The sequence below is a fragment of the Scyliorhinus torazame genome, chromosome 18 (assembly GCF_047496885.1).
Source record: "Scyliorhinus torazame isolate Kashiwa2021f chromosome 18, sScyTor2.1, whole genome shotgun sequence".
Lineage (NCBI taxonomy): Eukaryota > Metazoa > Chordata > Chondrichthyes > Carcharhiniformes > Scyliorhinidae > Scyliorhinus > Scyliorhinus torazame.
In genome coordinates this window covers 119,937,866-119,964,051 of record NC_092724.1, presented here as the reverse complement: position 1 = coordinate 119,964,051, position 26,186 = coordinate 119,937,866, and the positions used below count along the sequence as shown (strand labels likewise).

Sequence of the window (26,186 nt, the reverse complement as noted above, 5' to 3'; positions counted from 1 at the left end):
AGGTATCTAGCCATCCAAGTGGCGCGGGAATGGGAACGGCTACATAAGCTAAATCTGGCCCGACTAGTAGACCAAATGAAGGACGATTTTCGGAGGTGGGGCGCGCACCCGCCGTAACTAACCGGGAGGGTGCAGACGGTGAAGGTGACGGTCCTCCCAAGATTCCTGTTTGTGTTCCATTGTCTCCCCATCTTTATTCTGCGGTCCTTTTTTAAATGGGTCAACAAAGTGATCACTGGCTTTGTATGGGCGGGCAGGACCCCGCGAGTAAGGACGGGGATGCTTGAGCGGAGCCAGGGAGAGGGCGGGCTGGCGCTACCAAACTTCAGTAACTACTATTGGGCGGCGAAGATAGCCATGATCAGGAAGTGGGTGGTGGGGGAGGGTCGGCATGGGAGCGTATGGAGGCGGCTTCATGTAAGGGCACCAGCTTAGGGGCGTTGATAACAGCGCTTCTGCCGTTCCTGCCGGCACGGTACCAGCCCCGTGGTCGTGGTGGCCCTTAGAGTCTGGGCGCAATGGAGGAGGCATGTGGGAGCTGAGGGAGCATCGGTTTGGTCTCCCAATTTGTAATAATCACCGGTTTGCCCCGGGAAGGATGGACGGGGGTGGGGGGCTCCAGAGATGGCAGAGAGCAGGGATTGAGAGGATGGGGGTTATGTTTATGGAGGGAGATTTCCTAGCTTGAGGGAGCTGGAGGAGAAATTTGGATTGGCGAGGGGAAACTAATTCAGATACCTGCAGGTGCAGGACTTCCTATGCAGGCAGGTTTCAACCTTCCCGCTCCTACCACCAAGGGGGATACAGGATAGGAGAGTTTCCAGAGGGTGGGTGGGAGAAGGGAGGGTCTCTGCCATTTACAAGGAACTCATGGGGTCAGAGGAGACGCAGACTGGGAAGCTGAAGCGCAAGTGGGAATAGGAGTTGGGAGGAGAGATAGAAGAGGATCTATGGGTGGACGCGTTGAGTAGAGTCAACGCGTCCACAACATGTGCCAGGCTCAGCCTGATACAATTCAAGGTCGTTCACTGGGCTCACATGACAGTGGCCCGGATGAGCAGGTTCTTTGGGGTAGAAAATAGGTGTGCAAACTGTGCGGGAGGACCAGCGAACAATGTCCACATGTTTTGGACATGTCCAAAGCTTCGGGGATTCTGGCAGGGGTTTGCAGATGTCATATCCACGGTGTTAAAAACAAGGGTGGCACCGAGTCCAGAGGTGGCGATTTACGGGGTGTCGGAAGATCCGGGACTCCAGGAGGAGAAAGAGGCAGATGTTCTGGCCTTCGCTTCCTTGGTAGCCCGGAGACAGATAGTATTCGCTTGGAGGGACTCAAAGCCCCCGAGGTCGGAGACCTGGCTATCGGACATGGCTAGCTTTCCCTGTTTGGAGAAAATCAAGTTCGCCTTGAGAGGGTCAATGTTAGGGCTCTCCCGGAGGTGGCAACCGTTCGTCGACTTCTTTGCAGAAAATTAATCGTTAGCAGAAGGGGAGGGGGGGGGGGGGGGGGTTAGTTTAGCTTAGAGTAGGGATTAATAATAGGTGGGACCTGTAAGGGAGGAAGACTGCTTTGGCACTATGTTTATAGATTCATGTATATTGTTTATTTTGTTGCCTTTGTAAGACCAAAAAATACCTCAATAAAATGTTTATTTTTTAAAAAGGGGAACCTATGGGTGTACTGCACTTAGGTTTCCAAAAGGCATTTGAGAAGATGCTATATCAAAGGTTATTGTGGCAAAGTAAAAGCGCATTTGGCATGGGTAGAAGATTGGTTAGTTAACAGGATGCAGAGTAGGTATAAATGGGTTATTTTTTTGGTTGGCAAAATATAACAAATGGTGCACCGCAGGGTTCACTGCTGGGGCCTCAACTTTTTACAATTTATAAAAATGACTTGGATGAAGGGATCAAAGGGTTGCCAAATTTGGTGATGGCAGAAAGCGAGGTAGGAAAGTAAATTGTGAAAATGACATACAGAGGCTGCAAAAGGATATAGATAGGCTGAGTGAATGGGTGAAGATTTGGCAAATGGAGTACAATGTGGGAAAATGTGAAATTGTGTGTTTTGGCAGGAAGAAAAGGAAGCAGATTATCTAAATGGTGAGAGATTGCAGAAGTCTGAGATTCGGAGGGATCTGGGCATCTTGGTGTATGAATAACAAAAGGGTTAGAATGCAGGTAAAGCAAGTAATTAGGAAATCTAATATAATGTTATGGATTATTGCGAGGGGAGATAGTGGCATAGTGGTGTTGTTACTGGATTAGTAATCCAAAGACCCAGGGTAATGCTCTGGGATCCTGGGTTCGAATCTCACCATGGCAGATGGTGAAATTTGAATTCAATAAAAAGCTGGAATTAAAAGTCTAATGATAACCATGAAACTATTGCCGATTGTCGTAAAAACTCATCTGGTTCACTAATGTCCTTCAGAGAAGGAAATCTGCAGCCCTTACCCGGTCGAGTCTATATGTGTCATGGAAATTATAATAAAGACAAATTCCTCGAGGTTCTATTTAAGGAAATTTATTTGCACAAATATACTTGCAGAGAGAGAGTGTTCCAGCTGCAAAGCCAAGGCACTGCACTCTGAGATTCGATTGAAGGAAGCATATCTTTATAGTCTGAAATAACAGCTAGAAGTAAACAGCCATGTTTATATTAAGTAGACCTTGGAAAGTACGCAAGATGAAATACGTAGTACGTATGTTCTTGCCCTTGGCTAAAAACAGCTCGAGTACACATTTTGTTATCTTTCGGAGGACAATGTGTTATCATAATAAGGCCGAGACCAAAATATTAAGCAGTATTTCGTATGTTACCTGACCTACTTATTTTCGTTCAAAAGCAATGTTAAACTATATAGTCAAGCATTTCCCAGCATGCCTCTAAGTTGGCAACTCATTAATTTCCCTTCCACAGCATGTGACTCCAGATCCACAGCAATGTGGTTGACTCTTAACTGTCCCCACTGAAATGGCCTGACAAGTGCGTCAGTTGAAGGGCAATTGGGATGGGCAACAAATGCTGGCCCAGCCAGCGGTACCCACGTCCCAAGAACGAATAAACAAAATTAAATACAAAAATAGCATTTGTCCAGGGCATTGGTGAGATCACATCTGAAGTATTGTGTACAGTATTGCGCTCCTTATTTAAGGAAGGATGCAAATGCAGTTCAGAGAAGATTTATTCGACTGATACATGGAATGGACAGGCTCCTTATAAGGAAAGGCTGGATAGGCTAAGCTTGTATCAGCTGAGTAAGTGGCTCGGTTGAAACGAATAAGATTCTGAGGGGTCTTGTTGGGGTGGATGTGGGAAGGATGGTTCCTCTTGTGGGAGAATCTAGAACTAGGGGGTCACAGTTTAAAAATAAAAGGTTGCCTATTTAAGTGAGGCATGAGAGCGTTCGGAACTCTCTCAAAAAGCAGTGGAAGCAGAGTCTTTGAATTTCTTTAAGGCAGAGGTAGATTCTTGATCAGGGAGTGAAAGGTTATAGGAGGTAGACAAGAAAGTGGATTTGTGGTTAAAATCGGATCAGCCAAGACCTGATTGAACGGCGGAGTAGGCTCAAGCAGCCGACTGACCTCCATGTGTTCCTAATTTGTATGGGCATTTAAACAGCCCGTTGTTGTGTTTGTATATGAGTACCTGAACAAATGGATGTGTGAACATGTAACTGGATAAAAGGGTGGGGTGGTTGAGGTAAGAGGGTAAGGTAGCAGTTGGATAGGTTGGCAGGTGGGTGGTGAAGTCGGGTCGGGGGTTTGGGAGGGGAGTCAATAGGTCAGTGGTGTAGTTGAGGGTCAGGGGTCAGTGTGGGTGATTGGTGGTATTCAGTTGTGTAGTTACCCAGGAGTTAGACTAAGGATTTTTCTATCTAACATTTCCGAGGTAAGTTTCCAGGTAAGTAAGTCGGAACTGTCCAAAGTCTACTCTTACTCAGAGTTAGAGACTGTTGGAGAGCCCAAGGGAGCAGGGAAATTGCCCTGCAGAAGTTTAAACTTCCCAGGCAGTTCCCACAGAGTCAGTTTATCAGGATTTCCAAGGGATCCCAACACACATCTTCTGGTCTGATGATAAAGAGACTGGAAGATCTATTTAATATCTGCTAATTCCCTATTCCTCATTATAATTTCTCCCGTCTCTGCCTCTAATGTTTACTTTCTCTAATCTCTTTCTTTTTACATACTTGTAAAAGCTTCTTGCTGATTCTCTCATAGTTTACTTTCCTCTCGATCAATTTCTTGGCTACTATTTTCTGGTTTTTAAAACCATGCCAATCCTCAGGCTTACTGTTCTCTCTCCATCACATAATCTCTCTCTCCCTCCCTTTTGTCTCTCTTCCTACATTGTCTCTGTCTCTCTCTCCTCCCCTTCCACCTCTCTCTCCCCATGTCCCTCTCTTCTCCATTCATCTCTCCCTCCACTTTTTTCTCTCACCCCTTCTCTCTTTCCCTTTGTCTTTCTCTCTTCTCATCTCCTTATTTCTCGTCCTTCCCCCTCTTTCTCCCTCCCTTGTTTCTTTCTTGCTCCTCCCTTGTCTCCCTCGCTCTCTCGCTACCCCTCAGCTATTTCTTCCCCTTGTCTCTATCTCTCTCTCTCCCCTCACCTTTAACCTTTCCTTCCCTTCGCCCTCTCTCGCTCTGCACCTTCTCTCTATCTCTCTTTTCCCCCCCCCCATATCTCTCTTTCTCTTATTGCAGATGGTGATGTTAAATGTATAGTACAAAATAAAATACTGCAGATGCTAGAAATCTGAAGTAAAAATTGAAAGTACTGGAAGTACACAACCGATTAGGCAGCATCTGTGGAGAGGGAAACCGTTAACATGTCAGCTTGGTGACATTGTCCTCGTTCTGATGCAAGATCATCCACCTGAAACATTAACTCTGTTTCTCTCCATAGATGCTGATAATTGGAGGCATAGCATAATTTTTTTTTTAAATTTAGAGTACCCAATTAATTTTTTTCCAATTAAGGGCCAATTTAGCATGGCCAATCCATCTACCCTGCACACCTTTGGGTTGTGGGGGCGAAATCCACACAAACACTGGGAGAATGTGCAAACTCCACACGGACAGTAACCCAGAGCCGTGATCGAACCTGGGACCTCGGCGCCATGAGGCAGCAATGCTAACCACTGCGCCACCATGCTGCCCTATTTATTTTATTATGATAGGCAGAAACCGATTACAACGAAGGATGCGAAGGTATTGGAAAGAGTGCAGTAATCATTTGGTTATGACGATGGAGGAGAGAGGTTAGAACTGTTTTCCTTGGAGAAAAGGCTGAGGGGAGATTTGATAGAGGGATTCAAAATCATGAGTTTGGACCCAGTGGATAATGTGAAACTTTCTAGTTGTGAAAGGATCGAGAACAAGAGGGCACAGATTCAAGCTAACTGGCAAAAGAAGCAACAGCGACATGAGAAAAAAAGTTCCCGCAGCAAGTGGTTAATGTTGGGAATGCACTACCTGACAATGTGCTGGTGGCAGCAGGTTCAATACAACAGGGAATTAGACCTTATTCTGAAAAAGAAGAATGTGCACGGTTATCGGGTAATGGTGGGGGAATGTGGGCAGCACGGTGACACAGTGATTAGCACTGCTGCATCACGGTGCCGAGGTCCCAGGTTCGATCCCGGCTCCAGGTCACTGTCCGTGTAGAGTTTGTCCATTCTCCCCATGCTTGCGTTGGTTTCGCCCCCACAACCCAAAAGATGTGCAGGCTAGGTGGATCGGCCACGCTAAATTGCCCCTTAATTGGAACAAATGAATTGGTACTCTAAATTTCTTTTTAAATGGTGTGGGGAAAGTCACTAAGTGAATTGCTTATTTGGAGAGCCAGTGCAAACACAGTGGGCTGAATGGGCTCTTGTGCTGTAACATTTCTGTGACAATGTGTCTATTCAGTATACATCAACCAAAAGATACTGGGGACTGGCAGAGAAAGTTAAAGCTAGATTTAGTGGAGGATTTTATATTTATCACACATATTGATACGTTGACTAGGAATATATATTTTTTTCTGGATGTGGAGTCCATGACCAGGGGCTAGCAGTTTACAATTGTCACTTTTTCTTAGGAGGGGCTACGTATAATTGGAGCATTGAATAGTTTGCCACAGGGAAAGGTTGTGACAGAGACAGTTACATCTTTAAAAGGAAGTATGAAACAATATTTGAAAAAGGAAGGTACGTTGATTAGTTTTGTATTGATACTGGGCTTGGGTGAGAGAGCAGGGTAATGGGATTAGTTGGAGATAATACATAAACCTGAATGCACCATGGTTCCCTGTCTTAAGGCACTACTTAAAACCTTCCTTTTTAACCACGGCCCTTTTATCATGGTCCTGATATTTCTTCGAACCATAGCACCATAGAATAGTTATGGTGCAGAAAGCAGCCATTCAGTCCATTGTCTCTGAGCGAGCCACTTTCCAGCACCTGGTCCGTAGCCTTGCAGGTTACAGATGCCGATCCAGGTACTTTTTGAATTAGTTGATCATTTTAGCCTCAACCACCAGCTTAAGCACTAAATTCCAGATGCCCACCACCCTCTGGGTGAAAAAGCTTTTCCTTGTATCTCTCCTCATCCTACCAATAACCTAAAATTTGTGCCCCCTGGTAATTGACCCCTCTGCTATAGGAAACAAGTCTTCCCTGTCTACCCTATCTAGGCACCGTATAAATTTATACACCTCAATTAGGTCACCTCTTCGGCTTCTCTGTTCTAGATAACAACCCCAGCTTATCCAATCCCTCCTTATACCTATGGTTCAGTTTCAAATCTTTGTCTGATTATGCTCTTGTGCAGCAAGTTGGACCATTCTTTCACTTTACAAGTGCCATATGAATATAGGATGTTGTTATTGGGGCTGGAGTGTATTGAGGAGAAAGAGCAAAGGCAGCTAGACAGCCTTTATGTAAAACAATCCAGTGCTTTGCTTTGTCTTTTCGTAGACTTTGACTGTAGCTGCTGGTAAAACTAATCCCTGCCTTTCCCTCCATTTGTTTAGGTGGGAACTGAATGGGATCCCAAGGAGCGACTGTTCCGTAACTTTGGTGGCTTGATCGGGCCCTTTGACGAGCCCATTGCCATGCAGAAATGGGCCAAAGGCAGTAACATGACTGCCACAGTCGTCTGGATTGATCCCACTTACATTGTTGCAACATCCTATGACATAACAGTGGATTCAGAGGCTGAATACACACAGTACAAACCCCCGTTAAACCACCCACTGCGGCCTGGGAGCTGGACTGTGCGGGTGCTGCATCTGTGGGTTCTCCTGGCGGAAACCAAGTTCCTGGTAGTACCTCTGGTCTTCAGTGGGAAGCGACCATTCAGAAAAGGTGGGTATGCTAAATCCTAGATGGCATTGAGGCTGGAATCTGCCTACCCATCACAAATTCTGCAACAGTACTACATACAGCCTCGCCCTTTTCCATACTGGGCTGCACTGTCTCAGTCAATTTGATTTGTAAATTATCCCATGTTTCAACATATCTCAAAAATGTGAAGGACCTGCAGAAACGAAATGATTTCTCCTTGGAGCAGAGAAGGTTAAGGGGTGTTTTGACATGGTTCCATATAACATCTGGTCACAAAAGTAAAAGTTCATGGAATCCAAGGCAAAATGACAAGTTGAATCCAAAATTGGCCCAGTGCCAAGAAGCAAAAGGTAATGGGCGATGAGCCTTTTTGTGACTTGAAGGCTGTTGCCATTGGGGTTCCACAGGGCTTAGTACTAGCTCCCATGCTTTTTGTGGTGGACATCAATGATTTAGACTTGAATGTGGGGGGTATGATTAAAAAGTATGCCGACAATGTAAAAGTTGGCCTTGTGGTTGATAATGAAGAAGAAAGCTGGAGACTTCAGGAAGATATCAATGGAGCAGCCAGGTGGGCAGAACAGTAACAAATGGAGAATCTGAAGAAGTGTGAGGTAATGCATTTGGAGAAGGCTAACAAGGCAAGGAAATACACAATAAATTCACAATATATTGAACAGTGCAGAAGAACAAAGGGTTCTTGGAGTGCATGCCCACATATTCCGGAAGGTGTATGGATAAAAAAACAAAATAGTCAAGAATGTATATAGAACACTTGCCTTTACCTGAGGCTTAGAATATAAGAGCTATGAGATTACACTGGAACTGTATTAAACAATCTTCGTGGTTCTAGTCACACATTATAGGAAAGATATGATTGCACTGAGGGAGAATTATGTGGCAGTTGCCTGACCTGGGAAATCTTTAGTTATGAGGAAAGATTGGAGAGGCTAGGATTGTTTTCTTTGGAACAGAGGAGGCTGAGGGGAAACTTAATTGAAATATATGAAATTATAAATGACCTACATAGAGTGGAAGGAATCCCCTTCATTGAAGAGTCCGTAATCGGGGGGCGTAGATTTTGGGTAAGACTTGGTTGACCTAATGGGGATTCGAAGGAAATTTTTAATCAAGAGGATGGTGGCAATCTGGATCTCAGTTTGTGAAAGGGCGAGAGACACAAACCCTTAGAACATTTAAAAAGTACTTGAAAATATATTTAAAGTGCCATAACTTGCAGGACTGACACCCAATAGCTGGAAAGTGGAATTTGGTTGGATGGTTCCTTCTCAGCCAGCATGGAAGATGGGCCAAATAGCCTTCTTCGATCCTGCACATTTTCCAGAATTCTGTGATACTATTTAATAGATGGGTATGGAAAATCATTCACAGTTTTGAGAGAGGAAATTGGGAGAAACACACTCAACTGGGCTCAAGAGCAAACCTCTGAAATGTCTGGATTTTATGGTGGCCTGTAACCTTGCCATCATCATTCTGATCCTGTAACTGATGCCATACAACTGGATCTTCTTTCCCCCAAAAAAGTCTCCTTCAATGCATGCTCTGACACTCTATTCAAGTAACTTTGAAATATAGTTGTAATGTTGTACAGTACCTCACTATAAAGCTTGGAGGCTTGTATGGTTGATGACACCGTTTATTGGTAACCCATAACTATATACATATCTAAAGTACTGTCATGCATGGGCACTGTCTCCATGCTGGCTGTTTTCAGACTCTATTGCACAGTCTACCATCATGTGATTCTCTACATCATACTGTGGTTGGTACTGTTCTCCAGTCCCGAATTAACTCTTTCTCCGTCAGAGCACCTTATACTACGCCTCTCCCAAGTCCTTACAAAATATAGTTGCAATACAATCTTCTTTATTTGAATTTGTACCCCTTCTCCCAAGTCTCTGACTTTATAAATTCAGACGGTCCGGAGGCATGACAGTTCATCCAGATCTTGTTCTGCCACATTTGGAGCAATGGTAGTTTTGTGTTGACTTTACAATTGTTTCTGGTACTTGATTGCACCTTCGAGTCGAATTTCTCTTTATCAACAAGAGGTCTGCTCTGTTCGGGCACAATTGATTTGTCCTGTTCCTTCCAAGGGAAACTTGTTTCACAATTTTAGTCAAATATCTGTTTACTCTCTTATTTTCCAAATCTTTTTCAAGCTTACAAATCTTTTCATTCAGCTCAGCAATTACTCTGGTGCATTCAGTTGCCCTTGTTTAAGAGGCGTCTGCTTTTAAAGTCTGGATTTCCTCTTCCATAGTGTGCATCTTTCATGTTCTTCAGATTGGATTGATGTTCAAGAATTTAATTGTTCTTTACACGATGCTTACTAGATACTACTGATATTTTAAGTTCACACAGTTCAAATTTTCATTAGCAAACTCATCTTCTATCCGTGATAGTTGATTCTTTATATTGAACTGTTTTTCCTGAGCAGAACCTAATTATTGTGTGCTACCAAGCTCCCATTAGTTGTTTCTGGGACTCCTCGCATCCCTTTGTAAGAACTTCTACTTTCTCTTGCAACTGCTCAACTTTCTCTTTGTATTCTAAATGAATGACTTTCATTTCAGCCATTTCTTTTGCAGCAACTCAGTAGGTATCAGTACATTTGAGCTTTTTAATTCAAGTTATTTGATCTTCAGAGTTGGGTTTACATTTTCCGATCTTATTTCTGCATTTTCTTTCTCTGTCTGCAGCATAGCTTTGTCCTTCATATTGGTTTTATTGTTAGCCAGGTCTTTGTCCGTTAACTTCATTATCCACTCACAGCTTGGAAAGTTTTCATAGAATCATAGAATTTACAGTGCAGAAGGAGGCCATTCGGTCCATCGTGTCTGCACCGGCCCTTGGAAAGAGTACCACACCTCCACCCTATCCATGTAACCCAACCTAATCTTTTGGACACTAAGGGGCAATTTAGCATGACCAATCCACCTAACCGGCACATCTTTGGACTGTAGAAAGAAACCGGAGCACCCGGAGGAAACCCATGCAGACACCAGGAGAATGTGCAAACTCCACACACACAGTCACCTGAGGCCGGAATTGAACCCGAGACCCTGGAGCTGTGAGGCAGCAGTGCTAGCCACCGTGCCACCCTTTACTTTTATGGCTTTTCTTTTCAATGCCGCCTCTTTTTTCATTCAGCTGTTTTTGCAGCTGTTCAATCTTTTTCTTATACATTTGGTTTCCTCCTAGAATATAGAAAATTGCCAAGTCATCGCTTCTCGGCCTTTCGGCTAAGATCAAGCGTCAGATTAAGCCCAAGATGAGGGGTGATGCATTTTCTTGTCAGCTTGGATCTTACGTGTCTCTCTTGTGGAGACCATGAATTGTCTTCAATTTGAATTTGAATTGGTTTTATGAGAAAGCATGAGATGGATTGGGGGTTTGCACTGTCCGCTCTACATATTGACTTTGTAACTTTTTTTTGAAAATAACTTTTAGTAATAATAGAACATAGAAAGATACAGCACAGAACAGGCCCTTCGGCCCACGATGTTGTGCCGAACCTTTGTCAATGATAACTTAGATTATCATTGAATTTACAGTGCAGAAGGAGGCCATTTGGCCCATTGAGTCTGCACCGGCTCTTGGAAAGAGCACCCTACCCAAAGTCAACACCTCCACCCAACACTAAGGGCAATTTTGGACACTAAGGGCAATTTATCATGGCCAATCCACCTAACCTGCACATCTTTGGACTTCTTTGGACTGTGGGAGGAACAGACAGTGACCCAAGCCGGAATCGAACCTGGGACCCTGGAGCTGTGAAGCAATTGTGCTATCCACAATGCTACCGTGCTGCCCTTAAGAACACATAAATCTACACTATATCATTTTACCGTAATCCATGTACCTATCTAATAGTTGCTTGAAGGTCCCTAATGTTTCCGACTCAACTACTTCCACAGGCAGTGCATTCCATGCCCCCACTACTCTCTGGGTAAAGAACCTACCTCTGACATTCCCCCCTATATCTTCCACCATTCACCTTAAATTTATGTCCCCTTGTAATGGTTTGTTCCACCCGGGGAAAAAGTCTCTGACTGTCTATCTGTTCCCCTGATCATCTTATAAACCTCTATCAAGTCGCCCCTCATCCTTCTCCGTTCTAATGAGAAAAGGCCTAGCACCCTCAACCTTTCCTCGTAAGACCTACTCTCCATTCCAGGCAACATCCTGGTAAATCTCCTTTGCACCTTTTCCAAAGCTTCCACATCCTTCCTAAAATGAGGCGACCAGAACTGTACACAATACTCCAAATGTGGCCTGACCAAAGTTTTGTACAGCTGCATCATCACCTCACGGCTCTTAAATTCAATCCCTCTGTTAATGAACACAATTGTTGTTGATATTCACAAAATATTAACAACAAAATGTAAAAGGAACCCAGTAAAATTAAGTACAAAACCAAACAAAACAACCCCGTACCCCCCTCCCCCTATACATAAATAATAAATTAATACCCCAAATTAACACAGAGTAAATATATACACCCCCTCAGATCCCCCAGTGTCAACAAGCAAAAATAAAATAGACCCCCCCCCCCCCCCCCCCCTCCAGAATACCGGCCTCTATCGCCTCCTGCACTCCTGGCTCCCCTGCAACCCCAAATATTGCGAGCTCCAGCCCGGTTTGACCCTGGATTCTACCACCCTCGACACCGTCCTCGCTACGCCCTTCCAAAATTCCTCCAGCGCTGGGCATGCCCAGAACATATGGGTGTGGTTTGCTGGGCTCCCTGAGCACCTAACACACCTGTCCTCACCCCAAAAAAAAGGGCTCATCCTTGTCCCGGTCATGTGTGCCCTGTGCAGCACCTTAAACTGTATGAGGCTGAGCCTCGCGCACGAAGAAGAAGAGTTCACCCTCTCAAGGGCATCTGCCCACGTCCCCTCCTCGATCTCCTCCCCCAACTCCTCCTCCCACTTACCTTTCAGCTCTTCCACCAAGGCCGCCTCCTCCTCCTGCATCACCTGGTATGTTGCCGAGATCTTCCCCTCTCCAACCCACACCCCCGAACGCACCCTGTCCTGTACTGTGCATGGCAGCAGCAGCGGGAATTCCACCACTTGCCGCCTGGCAAACGCTCTTACCTATAGATACCTAAAGGTGTTCCCCGGGGGGAGCCCGTACTTCTCCTCCAGCTCACCCAGGCTCGCGAACTTCCCATCCACAAACTGGTCCCCCAACCTTCTTATCCCTGCCCTGTGCCACCCCGAAAACCCCCTCTATTTTCCCTGGGACAAACCGCTGGTTCCCCTGTATCGGGGTCCACACCGAGGCCCCCACTTCCCCCCTGTGCCGCCTCCATTGCCTCCAGATTTTGAAGGTAGCCGCCACCACCGGGCTCGTGGTATACCTCATTGGACGGAGCGGCAGCGGCGCCGTTGCCAGCGCCTCCAGACTCGTACCCTCACAGGGCGCCGTCTCCAGCCTCTTCCATGCAGCCCCCTCCCCCCCCATCACCCACTTGCGCACTATCGCCGCATTGGCGGCCCAGTAGTACCCACAGAGGTTGGGCAGCGCCAGCTCCCCCCCCCATCCCTACTCCGCTCCAGGAACACCCTTCTCACCCTCGGAGTCCCTCGCGCCCACACAAGCCCCGTTATGCTCCCGTTGACCCGCCTAAAGAAGGCCTTCGGGATAAGAATAGGGAGGCACTGGAACAGGAACAAAAACCTTGGGAGCACCGTCATTTGACTGACTGCACCCTACCCGCCAGGGACAGCGGCAACGCGTCCCACCTCTTAAACGCCTCCATTTTCTCCGCCAACCTCGTGAAATTAAGTCTATGCAGGGCCCCCCAGCTCCTGGCCACCTGGAACCCCAAATACCTGAAGCTCCTCTCCACACTTTTTAGTGGGAGCTCGTCAATCCCCCTCTCCTGGTCCCCCGGGTGAACCACGAACAACTTGCTCTTCCCCATGTTGAGCTTGTACCCTGAGAAATCCCCGAACTCCCTGAGGATCCTCATTACCTCCGGCATTCCCCCCACCGGGTCCACCACATATAGCAGCAAGTCGTCTGCATAGAGCGACACCCTATGCTCCTCCCCACCCCGCACCAACCCCTTCCAGTTCCTCGACTCACTCAGTGCCATAGCCAGGGGTTCAATCGCCAGTGCGAAGAGCAGGGGGGACAGGGGACACCCCTGCCTCGTCCCTCGATGCAACCGAAAGTACTCGGTCCTCTTATTCGTGGCCACACTCGCCACCGGGACCTCGTACAACAGTCTAACCCACCTGACAAACCCCTCCCCAAACCCGAACCTCTTCAGCACCTCCCACAAGTACCCCCACTCTACCCTATCGAAGGCCTTCTCAGCGTCCATCGCCGCCACTATCTCCGCCTCCCCCTCCCTCGCCGGCATCATAACGTTCAGGAGCCTCCGCACATTCGCGTTCAACTGCCTCCCCTTCACAAACCCCGTCTGGTCTTCGTGGACAACCTGCGGCACCCAATCCTCAATTCTCGTGGCTAAGACCTTCGCCAGCACCTTGGCATCTACATTTAACAACACAATCGGCCTGTAAGACCCACACTGCAGAGGATCCTTGTCCCGCTTCAGGATCAAGGAGATCAGTGCCCGGGACATCGTCGGGGGCAAGGCCCCCCCCCCCCCCCCTTGCCTCATTGAAGGTCCTAACCAGCAACGGGCCCAACAGGTCCACATATTTGTTGTAGAATACGACCGGGAAACCTTCTGGCCCCGGTGCCTTCCCCGCCTGCATGCTCTCTATCCCTTTGGCCAGCTCCTCCAGCACAATCGGGGCCCCTAATCCCATCACCAGTCCCTTTTCCACCTTCGGGAACCTCAATTGGTCCAGAAAGCGGCCCATCCCTCCCCTCTCCAGTGGGGGCTCGGACCGATACAGTTCCTCATAAAAGTCCCTGAAGACCCCATTGGTGCCAACCCCACTCCGCACCACACTTCCTCTCCTGTCCTTAACTCCCCCGATCTCCCTAGCTGCGTCCCGCTTCCGAAGCTGATGCGCCAGCATCCGACTTGCCTTTTCCCCATATTCATAAATCGTCACCTGGGCCTTCCTCCACTGCGCCTCCGCCTTCCTGGTGGTCAACAGGTCGAATTCGGCCTGGAGGCTACGCCTCTCCCTCAACAGTCCCTCCTCCGGCACTTCCACGTACCTCCTGTCTACCCTCACCATCTCTCCCACCAGCCTCTCCCTCTCCCTTTGCCCGCTCCTCTCCTTGTGGGCCCTAATGGAAATCAGCTCTCCCCTAACCACCGCCTTCAGCGTCTCCCAGACCATCCCCACTCGGACCTCCCCGTTATCGTTGGCCTCCAGGTATCTCTCTATGCTTCCTCGGACCCGCTCGCCCACCACCACGTCCGCCAACAGCCCCACCTCCGAGCGCCACAACGGGCGCTGGTCCCTCTGCTGTCCCAGCTCTAGGTCTACCCAATGCGTGGCGTGATCCGAAATGGCTGTTGCCGAATACTCGGTATCCTCTACTCTCGCTATCAGCGCCCTGCTCATAACAAAAAAGTCGATCCGGGAATAGGCCTTATGAACGTGCGAGAAGAATGAAAATTCCCTCGCCCCCGGCCTTGCAAATCTCCAAGGGTCCACCCCTACCATTGGTCCATAAACCCCCTCAGCACTTTAGCCGCTGCCGGCCTCCTACCCGTCCTAGACCTGGAGCGGTCCAGTGCCGGATCAAACACCGTGTTAAAGTCCCTGCCCCATTATCAGGCCCCCCACTTCCAAGTCCGGGATCCGACCCAACATGCGGCGCATAAAACCCGCATCGTCCCAGTTCGGGGCATACACGTTGGCCAGCACCACCCTTTCCCCTTGCAGCTTACCACTTACCATCACGTACCTGCCGCCATTGTCTGTCACAATGCTCGACGCCTCAACCGACACCCTCTTTCCCACCAAGATTGCCACCCCCCCCCCCCCCCCAATTTTTGGCATCCAGCCCCGAATGAAACACCTGACCTACCCACCCCTTCCTCAATCTTACCTGGTCTGCCACCTTCAGCTGTGTCTCCTGGAGCATGACCACATCCGCCTTCAGCCCCTTCAAGTGTGCGAACACCCGGGCCCGCTTGACCGGCCCGTTCAGTCCCCTTACGTTCCAGGTTATCAGACGGATCAGGGGGCTACCCACCCCCCTCCCCGCCGACGAGCCATAACCCCTTCTTTAAGAAATGCACACAGTAAATATACTTTTCGTTTCAAAAAACAACACGCAAACAGGTATAATAATATAGTCCATTTTTGTTCTTCCTCCAACTGAAATCCTTCTCAATTAACAGTCTCTTTGAACAAGAAGGTTTCTGCACAATCTGTCCATTGCTCTACGCCTCAGCATTTCTTTTTAAAGTCAGATAACTTAGTTCAATCTGACCACAGAGTCCCTTGCAATTCTCCAACACAGGAGCATTGGTTATCACAGTTTTCAGGCAGTCAAATGCCTGTTGAAACTCCGCTGTCCATTGAAATGTTCGACGTTTCTTAAGCAAGTCCATAAGTGGAGCAATCAACGCCACAAAACGTTTGCACAAATGTTCGATCAAATCCACTCGTGCCAAGAAATCCCATTATTTCCCTTTGTCTCGAGGGTATCGAAAACTCCTCACGGAAAGTGATTCTGGCTTTTCCAAATTCACTTTTGGCTAGGTTTATCACCAAACCCGCCTCCAGAAGTCGATCGAATAACTCCATCAGATGTTTCAAATGTTCTGTCCATGTCTGGCTGAAAATTACCAGATCGTCGATGTATACCGCACAACTGGGTAATCCTGAAACAACTTTGTTAGTTAACCGTTGAAATGTGGCTGGTGCGTTTTCCATGCCAAATGGCGTAGCTTTGAATTGGTATATACCACCTGGAGTCACAAAAGCTGCAATCTCCTTTGCCCTTTTGGATAAAGGTACCTGCCAATAACCTTTTTAAGTAAATCCAATTTGGAAATAAAAGCTGATTGTCCCACTTTTTCAATGCAATCCTCCAAACGTGGGATAGGATAAGAGTCAGTTCTTGTAACTGCATTAACCTTTCGAAAGTCCACACACAACCGTTGGGTACCGTCTGGTTTAGGCACCATCACTATGGGTGAGCTCCATTGGCTGCAACCCACTTCAATTATGCCATTTTTAAGCATACTCTCAATCTCTTTGTTAACCTATGCCAATTTTAAAGGGTTATGTCGATATGGATGTTGTTTGATTGGAACAGCATTTCCCACATCTATGTCATGTCTAGCCATTTTAGTACTTCCCAATTTATCTCCACAAACTTGCCCATGTGATATCAATAACTCTTTCAGGTCAGTTTGTTTTTCCTCTGGAAGGTAACAACAATTTATCCCAATTTTTAAGAACATCCTAATTTTCCAATTTAATTTGAGGTATGTCAAATCCAGTCATCTGGATTTGGTTTGTCACTTTGATTTAGAATCATTAAAACCTCCTCCTTTTTCTCTCCTTCCCTTTCAAAGTACCTATTAAGCATATTTGCATGACACACTTGGTGATTCTTCCTTCTATCTGATGTTTTTGCCACATAATTCACCTCACTTAATTTCCTTTCAATCTGATACAGTCCACAAAACCCTAGCTTGTAAAGGTTCACCTACCACTGGTAACAACACTAAAACTTTATCTCCACTGGCAAAACTACGAACTTTGGATTTCTTGTCCACTACCCGTTTCATCACATTTTGTGCAACTTTCAAATGTTGTCTAGCCAATTCACCTGCTCTATTTAATCGTTCCCTAAAATTTGGCACGTAATCCAATAATGTAATTTCCGATATCTCACCCACCAATTTTTCCTTAATCAATTTAAGTGGACCCTTACCTCATGACCAAAAATTAGTTCAAAAGGACTAAATGTGGTTGAGTCATTCAGTGCATCCCTAATTGCAAACAGTACGAATGGAATTCCTTTATCCCTTGACAGAAATCTTTGGATCCTCGCTGTCTTCAGGGGATGTCCCGGAGGACTGGAGAATAGCCAATGTTGTTCCTCTGTTTAAGAAGGGTGGCAGGGATAATCCCGGGAACTACAGGCCGGTGAGCCTTACTTCAGTGGTAGGGAAATTACTGGAGAGAATTCTTCGAGACAGGATCTACTCCCATTTGGAAGCAAATGGACGTATTAGTGAGAGGCAGCACGGTTTTGTGAAGGGGAGGTCGTGTCTCACTAACTTGATAGAGTTTTTCGAGGAGGTCACTAAGATGATTGATGCAGGTAGGGCAGTAGATGTTGTCTATATGGACTTCAGTAAGGCCTTTGATAAGGTCCCTCATGGTAGACTAGTACAAAAGGTGAAGTCACACGGGATCAGGGGTGAACTGGCAAGGTGGATACAGAACTGGCTAGGCCATAGAAGGCAGAGGGTAGCAATGGAGGGATGCTTTTCTAATTGGAGGGCTGTGACCAGTGGTGTTCCACAGGGATCAGTGCTGGGACCTTTGCTCTTTGTAGTATATATAAATGATTTGGAGGAAAATGTAACTGGTCTGATTAGTAAGTTTGCAGACGACACAAAGGTTGGTGGAATTGCGGATAGCGATGAGGACTGTCTGAGGATACAGCAGGATTTAGATTGTCTGCAGACTTGGGCGGAGAGATGGCAGATGGAGTTTAACCTGGACAAATGTGATGTAATGCATTTTGGAAGGGCTAATGCAGGTAGGGAATATACAGTGAATGGTAGAACCCTCAAGGGTATTGAAAGTCAAAGAGATCTAGGAGTACAGGTCCACAGATCACTGAAAGGGGCTACACAGGTGGAGAAGGTAGTCAAGAAGGCATACGGCATGCTTGCCTTCATTGGCCGGGGCATTGAGTATAAGAATTGGCAAGTCATGTTGCAGCTGTATAGAACCTTAGTTAGGCCACATTTGGAGTATAGTGTTCAATTCTGGTCGCCACACTACCAGAAGGATGTGGAGGCTTTAGAGAGGGTGCAGAAGAGATTTACCAGAATGTTGCCTGGTATGGAGGGCATAAGCTATGAGGAGCGATTGAATAAACTCGGTTTGTTCTCACTGGAACGAAGGAGGTTGAGGGGCGACCTGATAGAGGTATACAAAATTATGAGGGGCATAGACAGAGTGGATAGTCAGAGGCTTTTCCCCAGGGTAGAGGGGTCAATTACTAGGGGGCATAGGTTTAAGGTGAGAGGGGCAAAGTTTAGAGTAGATGTACGAGGCAAGTTTTTTACGCAGAGGGTAGTGGGTGCCTGGAACTCACTACCGGAGGAGGTAGTGGAAGCAGGGACGATAGGGACATTTAAGGGGCATCTTGACAAATATATGAATAGGATGGGAATAGAAGGATACGGACCCAGGAAGTGTAGAAGATTGTAGTTTAGTCGGGCAGTATGGTCGGCACGGGCTTGGAGGGCCGAAGGGCCTGTTCCTGTGCTGTACATTTCTTTGTTCTTTGTTCTTTATCCCAATCCTCTGGATAATCTTGACAATATGCCCTCAACATTGTTTTTAATGTCTGATGCCACCTTTCTAACGCTCCCTGCGATGGTACGCAGTTGATTTAAATTGTTTTATTCCTAAGCTATCCATTATTTCTTTGAATAACCTCGAGGTAAAATTTGATCCTTGATCCGATTGTATTTCTGTGGGTAGTCCATATCTCGTAAAGAATTTAAGTAACTCCTCCACAATCTTTTTAGCTGCAATATTACGTATTGGAATGGCCTCTGGAAACCTAGTAGACATATCCATTATAGTCAAAAGATGTTGATTCCCACTTTTTGTTTTAGGAAGCGGTCCTACGCAATCAATTAGGACCCTTGTAAAAGGTTCCTCAAATGCTGGAATGGGTATTAAGGGCGCTGGTTTTATCACTGCTTGAGGTTACCCTATCACTTGACATGTGTGACATGATTGACAAAATTTAAGTACATCTTTATGTAGTCCAGGCCAATAAAAATGTTTCTGGATTTTAGCTTGAGTCTTCCTTATCCCCAAATGACCTCCCACTGGTACCTCATGTGCAACTCGCAACACCTCCTTTCTATACCCTACCGGCAATACTACTTGATGAACTTCTGCCCACTTTTCATCCACCTGCATATGTAAAGGTCTCCCATTTTCTCATCAAGTCATCACTTTTACGGTAATAACACTCTGGTATACAGGCAGATTCCTCTTCCGTGTATGCTTTCTGATACATCCGTTTCATTTTTATATCTTTTTGTTGTAACTCCGCCAATTTTCCTGAACTAAAAATATCCGCCTCATCCTCCACCTGTTCTTGTTTATTTTCAACCATCTGATCAAAAATCGTTTCTGATAATTGCACTTCAATTTCATCTTCACTCTTTGATTTCTCCTCTTGTCTTAACCTGTGACTTTGCGACCTTGTTACTACACAATCCGGAAAAATCCCAGGATATTCATCCTTCAAGACTTCAGTTGTCTGATTTTCCACTGGCTTATCAACCACAGTAGGCATCACTCCCACTTGCGATCCAGCTATATCATTACCCAAGATAAACTGTGTTCCTGGACAAGATAGTTTTTCTATTACTCCTACTACCACTTCACTCTTCACTGGACTTTCCAACCTTACCTTATATAATAGAACACTACTCCTCTCACCTTGAATTCCACATATTACCACCTTTTCTGGCAACATTCTTCCCAACCTACATAACTCCTCATCTCTTACCATTAAAGATTGACTAGCTTCCGTATCTCTTAAAATTGTGACTTCTTTACCTGCTTCTCCTGATACACATGAGTAAACTTTACCCACACAAGTAAATTCTTTAAAGGCATCCGGCACCTTCTGAACAATTACTTCTTGAACAGGTTGTACAATCGTTTGCACCTCCTTCGCTTCACTTTGACTTTCCTTTACCACTTTTAACAAACCCTACTGTCTTACCCTGTTTTACCACATCAGCCTTCCCAGTGCTTTTCTTCAACCACCAACACTGTGACTTTACATGGCCTAGTTTATTACAGTGAAAACATTTGAAACTTTTCATTTCTTTTCCACCCTCCTGGATTTCTTTTTTAATCTGAGGTACACTCTCCTTATTATCTCACTAGTTCATATGCACCTAAGATGGATTTTTTCACCTCATACGTCCCAGATACCTCCTCTGGTAGTGCCGCAAACACTTCACTAGCTCTACCTACCAGCTTTGTTTGAATCAGTAATACCCACATGTCCTGTAGCCATTTCATTTGTTTAGCTACCTTCTCAAATGAAATGAAAAAGGCTTCCACTTCCTTCTCATCAAACCTTGGCAATGCTTGGACATATTTAAATAGATCCCCACCAAGCCTTCGACTTTGATGCTCTTTCTCACTATCCTCATCACTATCATCCAACTGTACGTTTCCCTTTATGTCTGCCAATTTTAACTGACTGTCATGTTTCATGGCCATTTTCTGAAGTTCAAACTCTCTCTCTATCTTTTTCCCTGATCTGTATCTCCCTTTCTCTTCTTTTCTCCTTTCTTCTCCTTTTCTTTTTCCTCTCTCTCTCTTTCTTTTTCCTCTCTCTCTTTCGTATTCAAGCTGCTTTAATTATTTCTCATGTTCCATTTGTTTAATTTGCAACTGAATTTTTGCCATTTCCAATGAATCAAACTGTATCTCAGGCAACTTTAAATGCTTAACCACCACCATAATTACCTCATCTTCTCGCATTTTGTCAGGTAATGTTAACTGCAATGTTTTTGCCAAATCTAACGGTCTGCTTTTAGTCTCTGCCCGTAAGGTACTGCGTGTGACAGTCTCCACCCCCAAAAGCTTCTGAGCCTCTGAAAGAGCCATTGTCCACAACACACTCCCCACTTAAACTAAAATACCACACCTGAAAAGCAACCACAATATGCTCACCCCTCACTATCTTTAAGTTTACTAAGCCAATCCAATAGATAGACTTTTATCCCGGACGAGCCCCCAATTGTTATGGGTCAGGGCTTAGAGAATCCCAAAGTGTATCATGGAGTTCACCTGACCCACAACTTTAATAGATTGTGGTATGGGGAGCACACGGCTCACTCTACAGGTATGGTATAGCAGAAAATGGACCAGTGTTTTTTTAAAACAAAACAATGTTTATTCTATGAACTCAAGTTAACCTTTCTAAAACAAACAGTGAACATTTTAGCAACCAGTAAATCAAATACACCCCCCCCCAAAGAATACAACACTAAGTAATCTGTATGCTGTTCTTTTAACATCCAAAAGACTTAACAAACCTCCAAACAGGAGCACATTAGGGTTTACATTCAAGACTGAAAACATTTATACTTCTTCTGAATTCACCAAATGATCCATAGATAGTTTTTGGATAGCAGAGATCAACAGCAGTGCAGCTCACAGACACACCCAAGCTTTTCTCAAACTGAAACTAAAAAACAGAAGTGGAGCTCAGCTCCACCCACACTCTGACATCACTCCAGTAACATGAGCAGCTCCATTTCTTAAAGTTACATTTCTTAAACACCCATTTCTTAACGGGTACTCTCAAATGACACAATCGTGACCATTCCATTACATTCCTGGCTGGTTTCTCACATAACGGCAAACTTGAGATCATCTAAACTCTGATACCTGTGCCCTAATTTGTATTAACTCCAGTTTACCTATCCACCTGTGCTCGCTGACCTAAATGAGCTCCTGATCACACAACATCTTGATTTTAAAATTCTCATTCTTGTTTTCAAATCACTCCATTGCCTCGCCTCTCCTCTGTCACATCATCTGGCCCTCAATCCTTTGAAATATCTGTGAGCCTCTATCTCAGTTCCTGAGCAACCCGATTTTAATCACTGCACTGCGGCAGACCGTGCCATCAGCTGTCGAGGCTCTAAGCTCTGAAATTCCCAACTTACACATCACTGCCTCCCTACCTTGCTTTCCTCTTTTAAGACTCCCCTTGAAAGCTGCCTCTTTGACCAAGCTTTTGAACATTTTCTTACAAATTGCCTTATCTGGGCTGGTATAGGATTTTGCTTTATAATGCTTCTAATAATAATCGCTTATTGGCACAAGTAGGCTTCAATGAAGTTACTGTGAAAAGCCCCTAGTCGCCACATTCCGGCGCCTGTTCGGCTAAGCTGGTCCGGGAATTGAACCCACGCTGCTGGCCTTGTTCAGCATTACAAATGAGCTGTCTAGCCCACTGAGCTAAACCGGCCCATTAATAATCGCTTATTGTCGCAAGTAGGCTTCAATGAAGTTACTGTGAAAAGCCCCTAGTCGCCACATTCCAGTGCCTGTTCGGGGAAGTCGGCACGGGAATTGAACCCGCGCTGCTGCCTTGTTCTGCATTACAGGCCTGCTGTTTATCCCACTGTGCTAAACCAGCCCCTTAGCACATTGGGACTTTTGTTGACATTAACGACACTATAAATTGTTGTTGAATGTGTTGCCAATGGTAAGTGGGTCAATTATCAGAAGGCATATATTTAAGATAATAAAAGAATCAGGGGAGATGAGAGTATTTTTACACAGTTAATTGTTGTGAGCTGGAATGCATTGCTTGAAAGGTTGCTGATGCAGATTTGTCACTGACTTTCATAAAGAGATTTGGATATATACTTGAAATGGAGACCTTTGCAGAGTTATGAGGAAAAGGAAAGGAGAGTGGGGTTTATTAGTTAAAGAGTCACGTTGGGTCAAATGGCCTCATACAGTGCTGTATGATTTGCTTGTGAGTAAAGGTAGCTTTGTGTTATAAAGGGTATCTGGTCAGTCTGTCAATCCCGGTGTTGCTCTGATGGCCAAGATGCTGAGCTGATTGGTGGAAACTCTGAGGGAATCTCCATGCTTCACAGCACATAGGCAGAGCTGGATTGCTGGGTTCCAACTGGCTTGCAGAACCCGCCACCATTACTCTGGAAAGCTCTGCGTAATAATGCGCCACCCAGATTAGGACTGCCCAGTTTAGCTTGCTTTGTGAGGAGGGTTTGAGGATTAGACCCCTGAACTAGCGACAAAGCAGTTCCATTTTTTTTAAATTTAGAGTACCCAATTCTTTTTTTCCAATTAAGGGCAATTTAGCATGGCCAATCCATCTACCGTGCACATCTTTGGGTTGTGGGGGTGAAACCCATGCAGTCCCAGGGAGAATGTGCGAACTCGACACAGACTGTGACCCAGGGCCGGGATCGAACCCAGGTCCGCAGCACCGTGAGGCAGCAGTGCCAACCACTACACCACTGTGCCGCCCAAAGTAGTTCCATTTCTGATCCTTTTTCCATGAGTGATTGAGGGATAAATATTGACCAGGGCATTATGACCTGCTGTTCATAAAATAGTGCCATGGGATCTTTTGCGTCCACCTGAGAGGCATATGAGGCCTCAGATGAACATTTCATTCAAAAGATGGCAGTTCTAACAGTGCAGCACACTCAGTACTAGAGTGCAAGCCAGGATTACTGGCTCAATTATCCCACTTAGGAACTGTCCTGTCAAGAGAAGGGTGAAGAAAGATCACCATTGTTCATGTGTCTTGAAGCTGCAATTCTCAGTCAACCAATAAAAAATAAACGTTTTTTTCTCCTTTCTGTGATACAGGACAAGACCAGTGGTTACACGCTGGTCCACCAAACAATGAGTATATGGACCAGAGCTTCCAGCACCTAAGTGGGATTCTGAACCTTCCTCCACCAGATGTTGCTGTGAAGGATGCTGTAAATAACGCTCAGCTAGTCGGAAATCCTCTGGAATCATGGGTATACGAGAGCGTGAGCAAGTTCTGGTCAGCGACCAACACCTGTGCAGTCGAACCTTCACCATGCCCATTACTGCCACCCTGTCACAAGACCGCCTGGAGTTCTCTATCAGATGACCCCAAATCTGAACTTGGATCAGTCAAAGGTGACGGTCGCCTGAGGTAGCACAGGAGATGGGGGTTGGGGGGAGGGCAGTGCACAGAAGTCAACCCAGCTGAAATAAAACTACCAGTGAACTGGCATATTGATCCAGTGTCCTGTCACTTGTAGACAGAAGAATTACAGCAATGTGTTAAAAATACAACGCATAGAGTTTAAGAGGAAGGGGAAACAATGGACTACAGATACCCTGCATCAAAAGGTCGGCCCAATGCAGTGATTGGATCTTTGGCAGGAGTTGAACTGAGGTGTCTGTCCTTGGCGCATGTTGGCTGTGAATGGAATCAAACAGTGGTCCCCGGTTGAATGCCCATCAATTGAACTGTGGAGGGTGAGCCTCAACATTCCCAGTTTCACCCAAATGCCTCTGGAATCTTTGTTTCTCCACACTTTTTCTAGGGGCTAGTTTGTAGTTCAATTTGAGCAAACCGTTGCTGGGTGGAATGAAATGAAATGATCCGATAATTTGAAAGCCATCACTACATTCCTTAGAGGAAGAGAACAACCAATTGAGATGTTAAACATATTAAGATAGCCCCAACTTCAGAACTCTTTATAAAGACATTGTTGAAAAATGTTACCTTCAGTTTTTGCTCATCAAGCAAAATGATATCAATACGGAAGAATTGAGCACTTTCCATTTAAAGCATCCAGTGTCTGCATTAAATATGTCCAAGGCAGATACAGCACAGGTTAGACAGAGTAAAGCTCCCTCTACAGTGTCCTGACAATAAAATTCAACCCCAAACACAGAAGTGTGCATTTTAGTGTAGGTGTATGATTGTTTTCCACTTTCTACAAGCCAACCTGACTGAGATTGCCGGTGTAGTGCTGAATGAACAAACGTGGACAAATCTTGTTTCAAATTGGCCCAATCACTTCCACATGATGTCACAAAGAGCTTAATATCCATTTTTATTACAATTGAAATCCAGTCACTTTTAAGACTCACTAAATAGAAATAAGCAAACAGAGGATAATATAAAAATAGTGAGCAATGGTTCCAAAAAGCTAAGTAATTTCAGACTAATGTCTGGTTAGCTGGGGCAGTAGTGAGGCTCGGTACAGCTCACAATCATGGACCAGTGACCTGTACTGGGAAGGACAGGATTGGATTCATCACATGATTTTCTGTGGTTGAATTGACTGTCAACCCCCACTGGCTTGGCTGTTAAAGAATGACCAATTTGTGACGCACAGATTTAAGGTAATAATGAAAAAATAGGGTTGGCAATGATTGGAGTTTCTTTACTCAGTGAGTTAAGGTCTGAAATGCACTCTTAGACAGATGGTGGAGCCAGATTCCCCAGTAACTTCCAAATGCAAGTTGGATAAATACTTTAAAAGGAAATATTTGTGGGACTTCAGGGAAAAGTGGAGTGAGACAAATTGCATAGCTTCTTAAAGGAGCCATCAAGCGCATAATGCGCCTCTTATGACGTATATTTCTGTAATCAGAGGGTGAGGTGTGTTGCCCCCCAGTAAAGAAAGACATTTTACAAATATTTTTCACTATGGAATAGTTGGCACAAAATATAGTTTTCATTTGAGAAACAGATGATGTGATAGTGCGTCCTGTATTAATGCAGCATCCTGGCTGACCTTGCTCCCCCATTCCACCTATAAAACCAAGAGATTCGAAGTCTGGCATTGAAAGATCTAATTAATTGAAAAGTCCTTCCATCTGAATTTATTACCCATGACTACCTAGCCAACCTGTTTTAATGAGGACAGTATCTAATGGAACATTGTATAGTTTCTGTAATATAGAAAATGTTATGTATATAGTGTATAGTTACTTCGCTTTGTGACCATATTACCACAGTGTAACATGCAATGAAACACCTTCCCTGATTCAGCTGTCAAGGTCAGTATCCTGCTTATTTACCTTACCCCTCAAAACCCACAGAGAAATTAGAATTCATATTTTTTCAAAAATAAAATACACACTGCTATGA

The 26,186-nt window shown here is 45.4% G+C and overlaps 1 protein-coding gene across 1 annotated transcript in view; it reads left to right on the top strand.

The window, feature by feature from the left end:
- Window positions 1–26,186, top strand: part of xylt2 (xylosyltransferase II) — a 182,446-nt gene extending 156,260 nt beyond the window's left edge. The window contains exons 10-11 of the mRNA XM_072483241.1: window positions 7,022–7,355; window positions 23,912–26,186. Coding sequence (XP_072339342.1) covers window positions 7,022–7,355; window positions 23,912–24,234 — 657 coding nt within the window. The 3' untranslated portion in view covers window positions 24,235–26,186. The remainder of the gene's footprint in view (window positions 1–7,021; window positions 7,356–23,911) is intronic.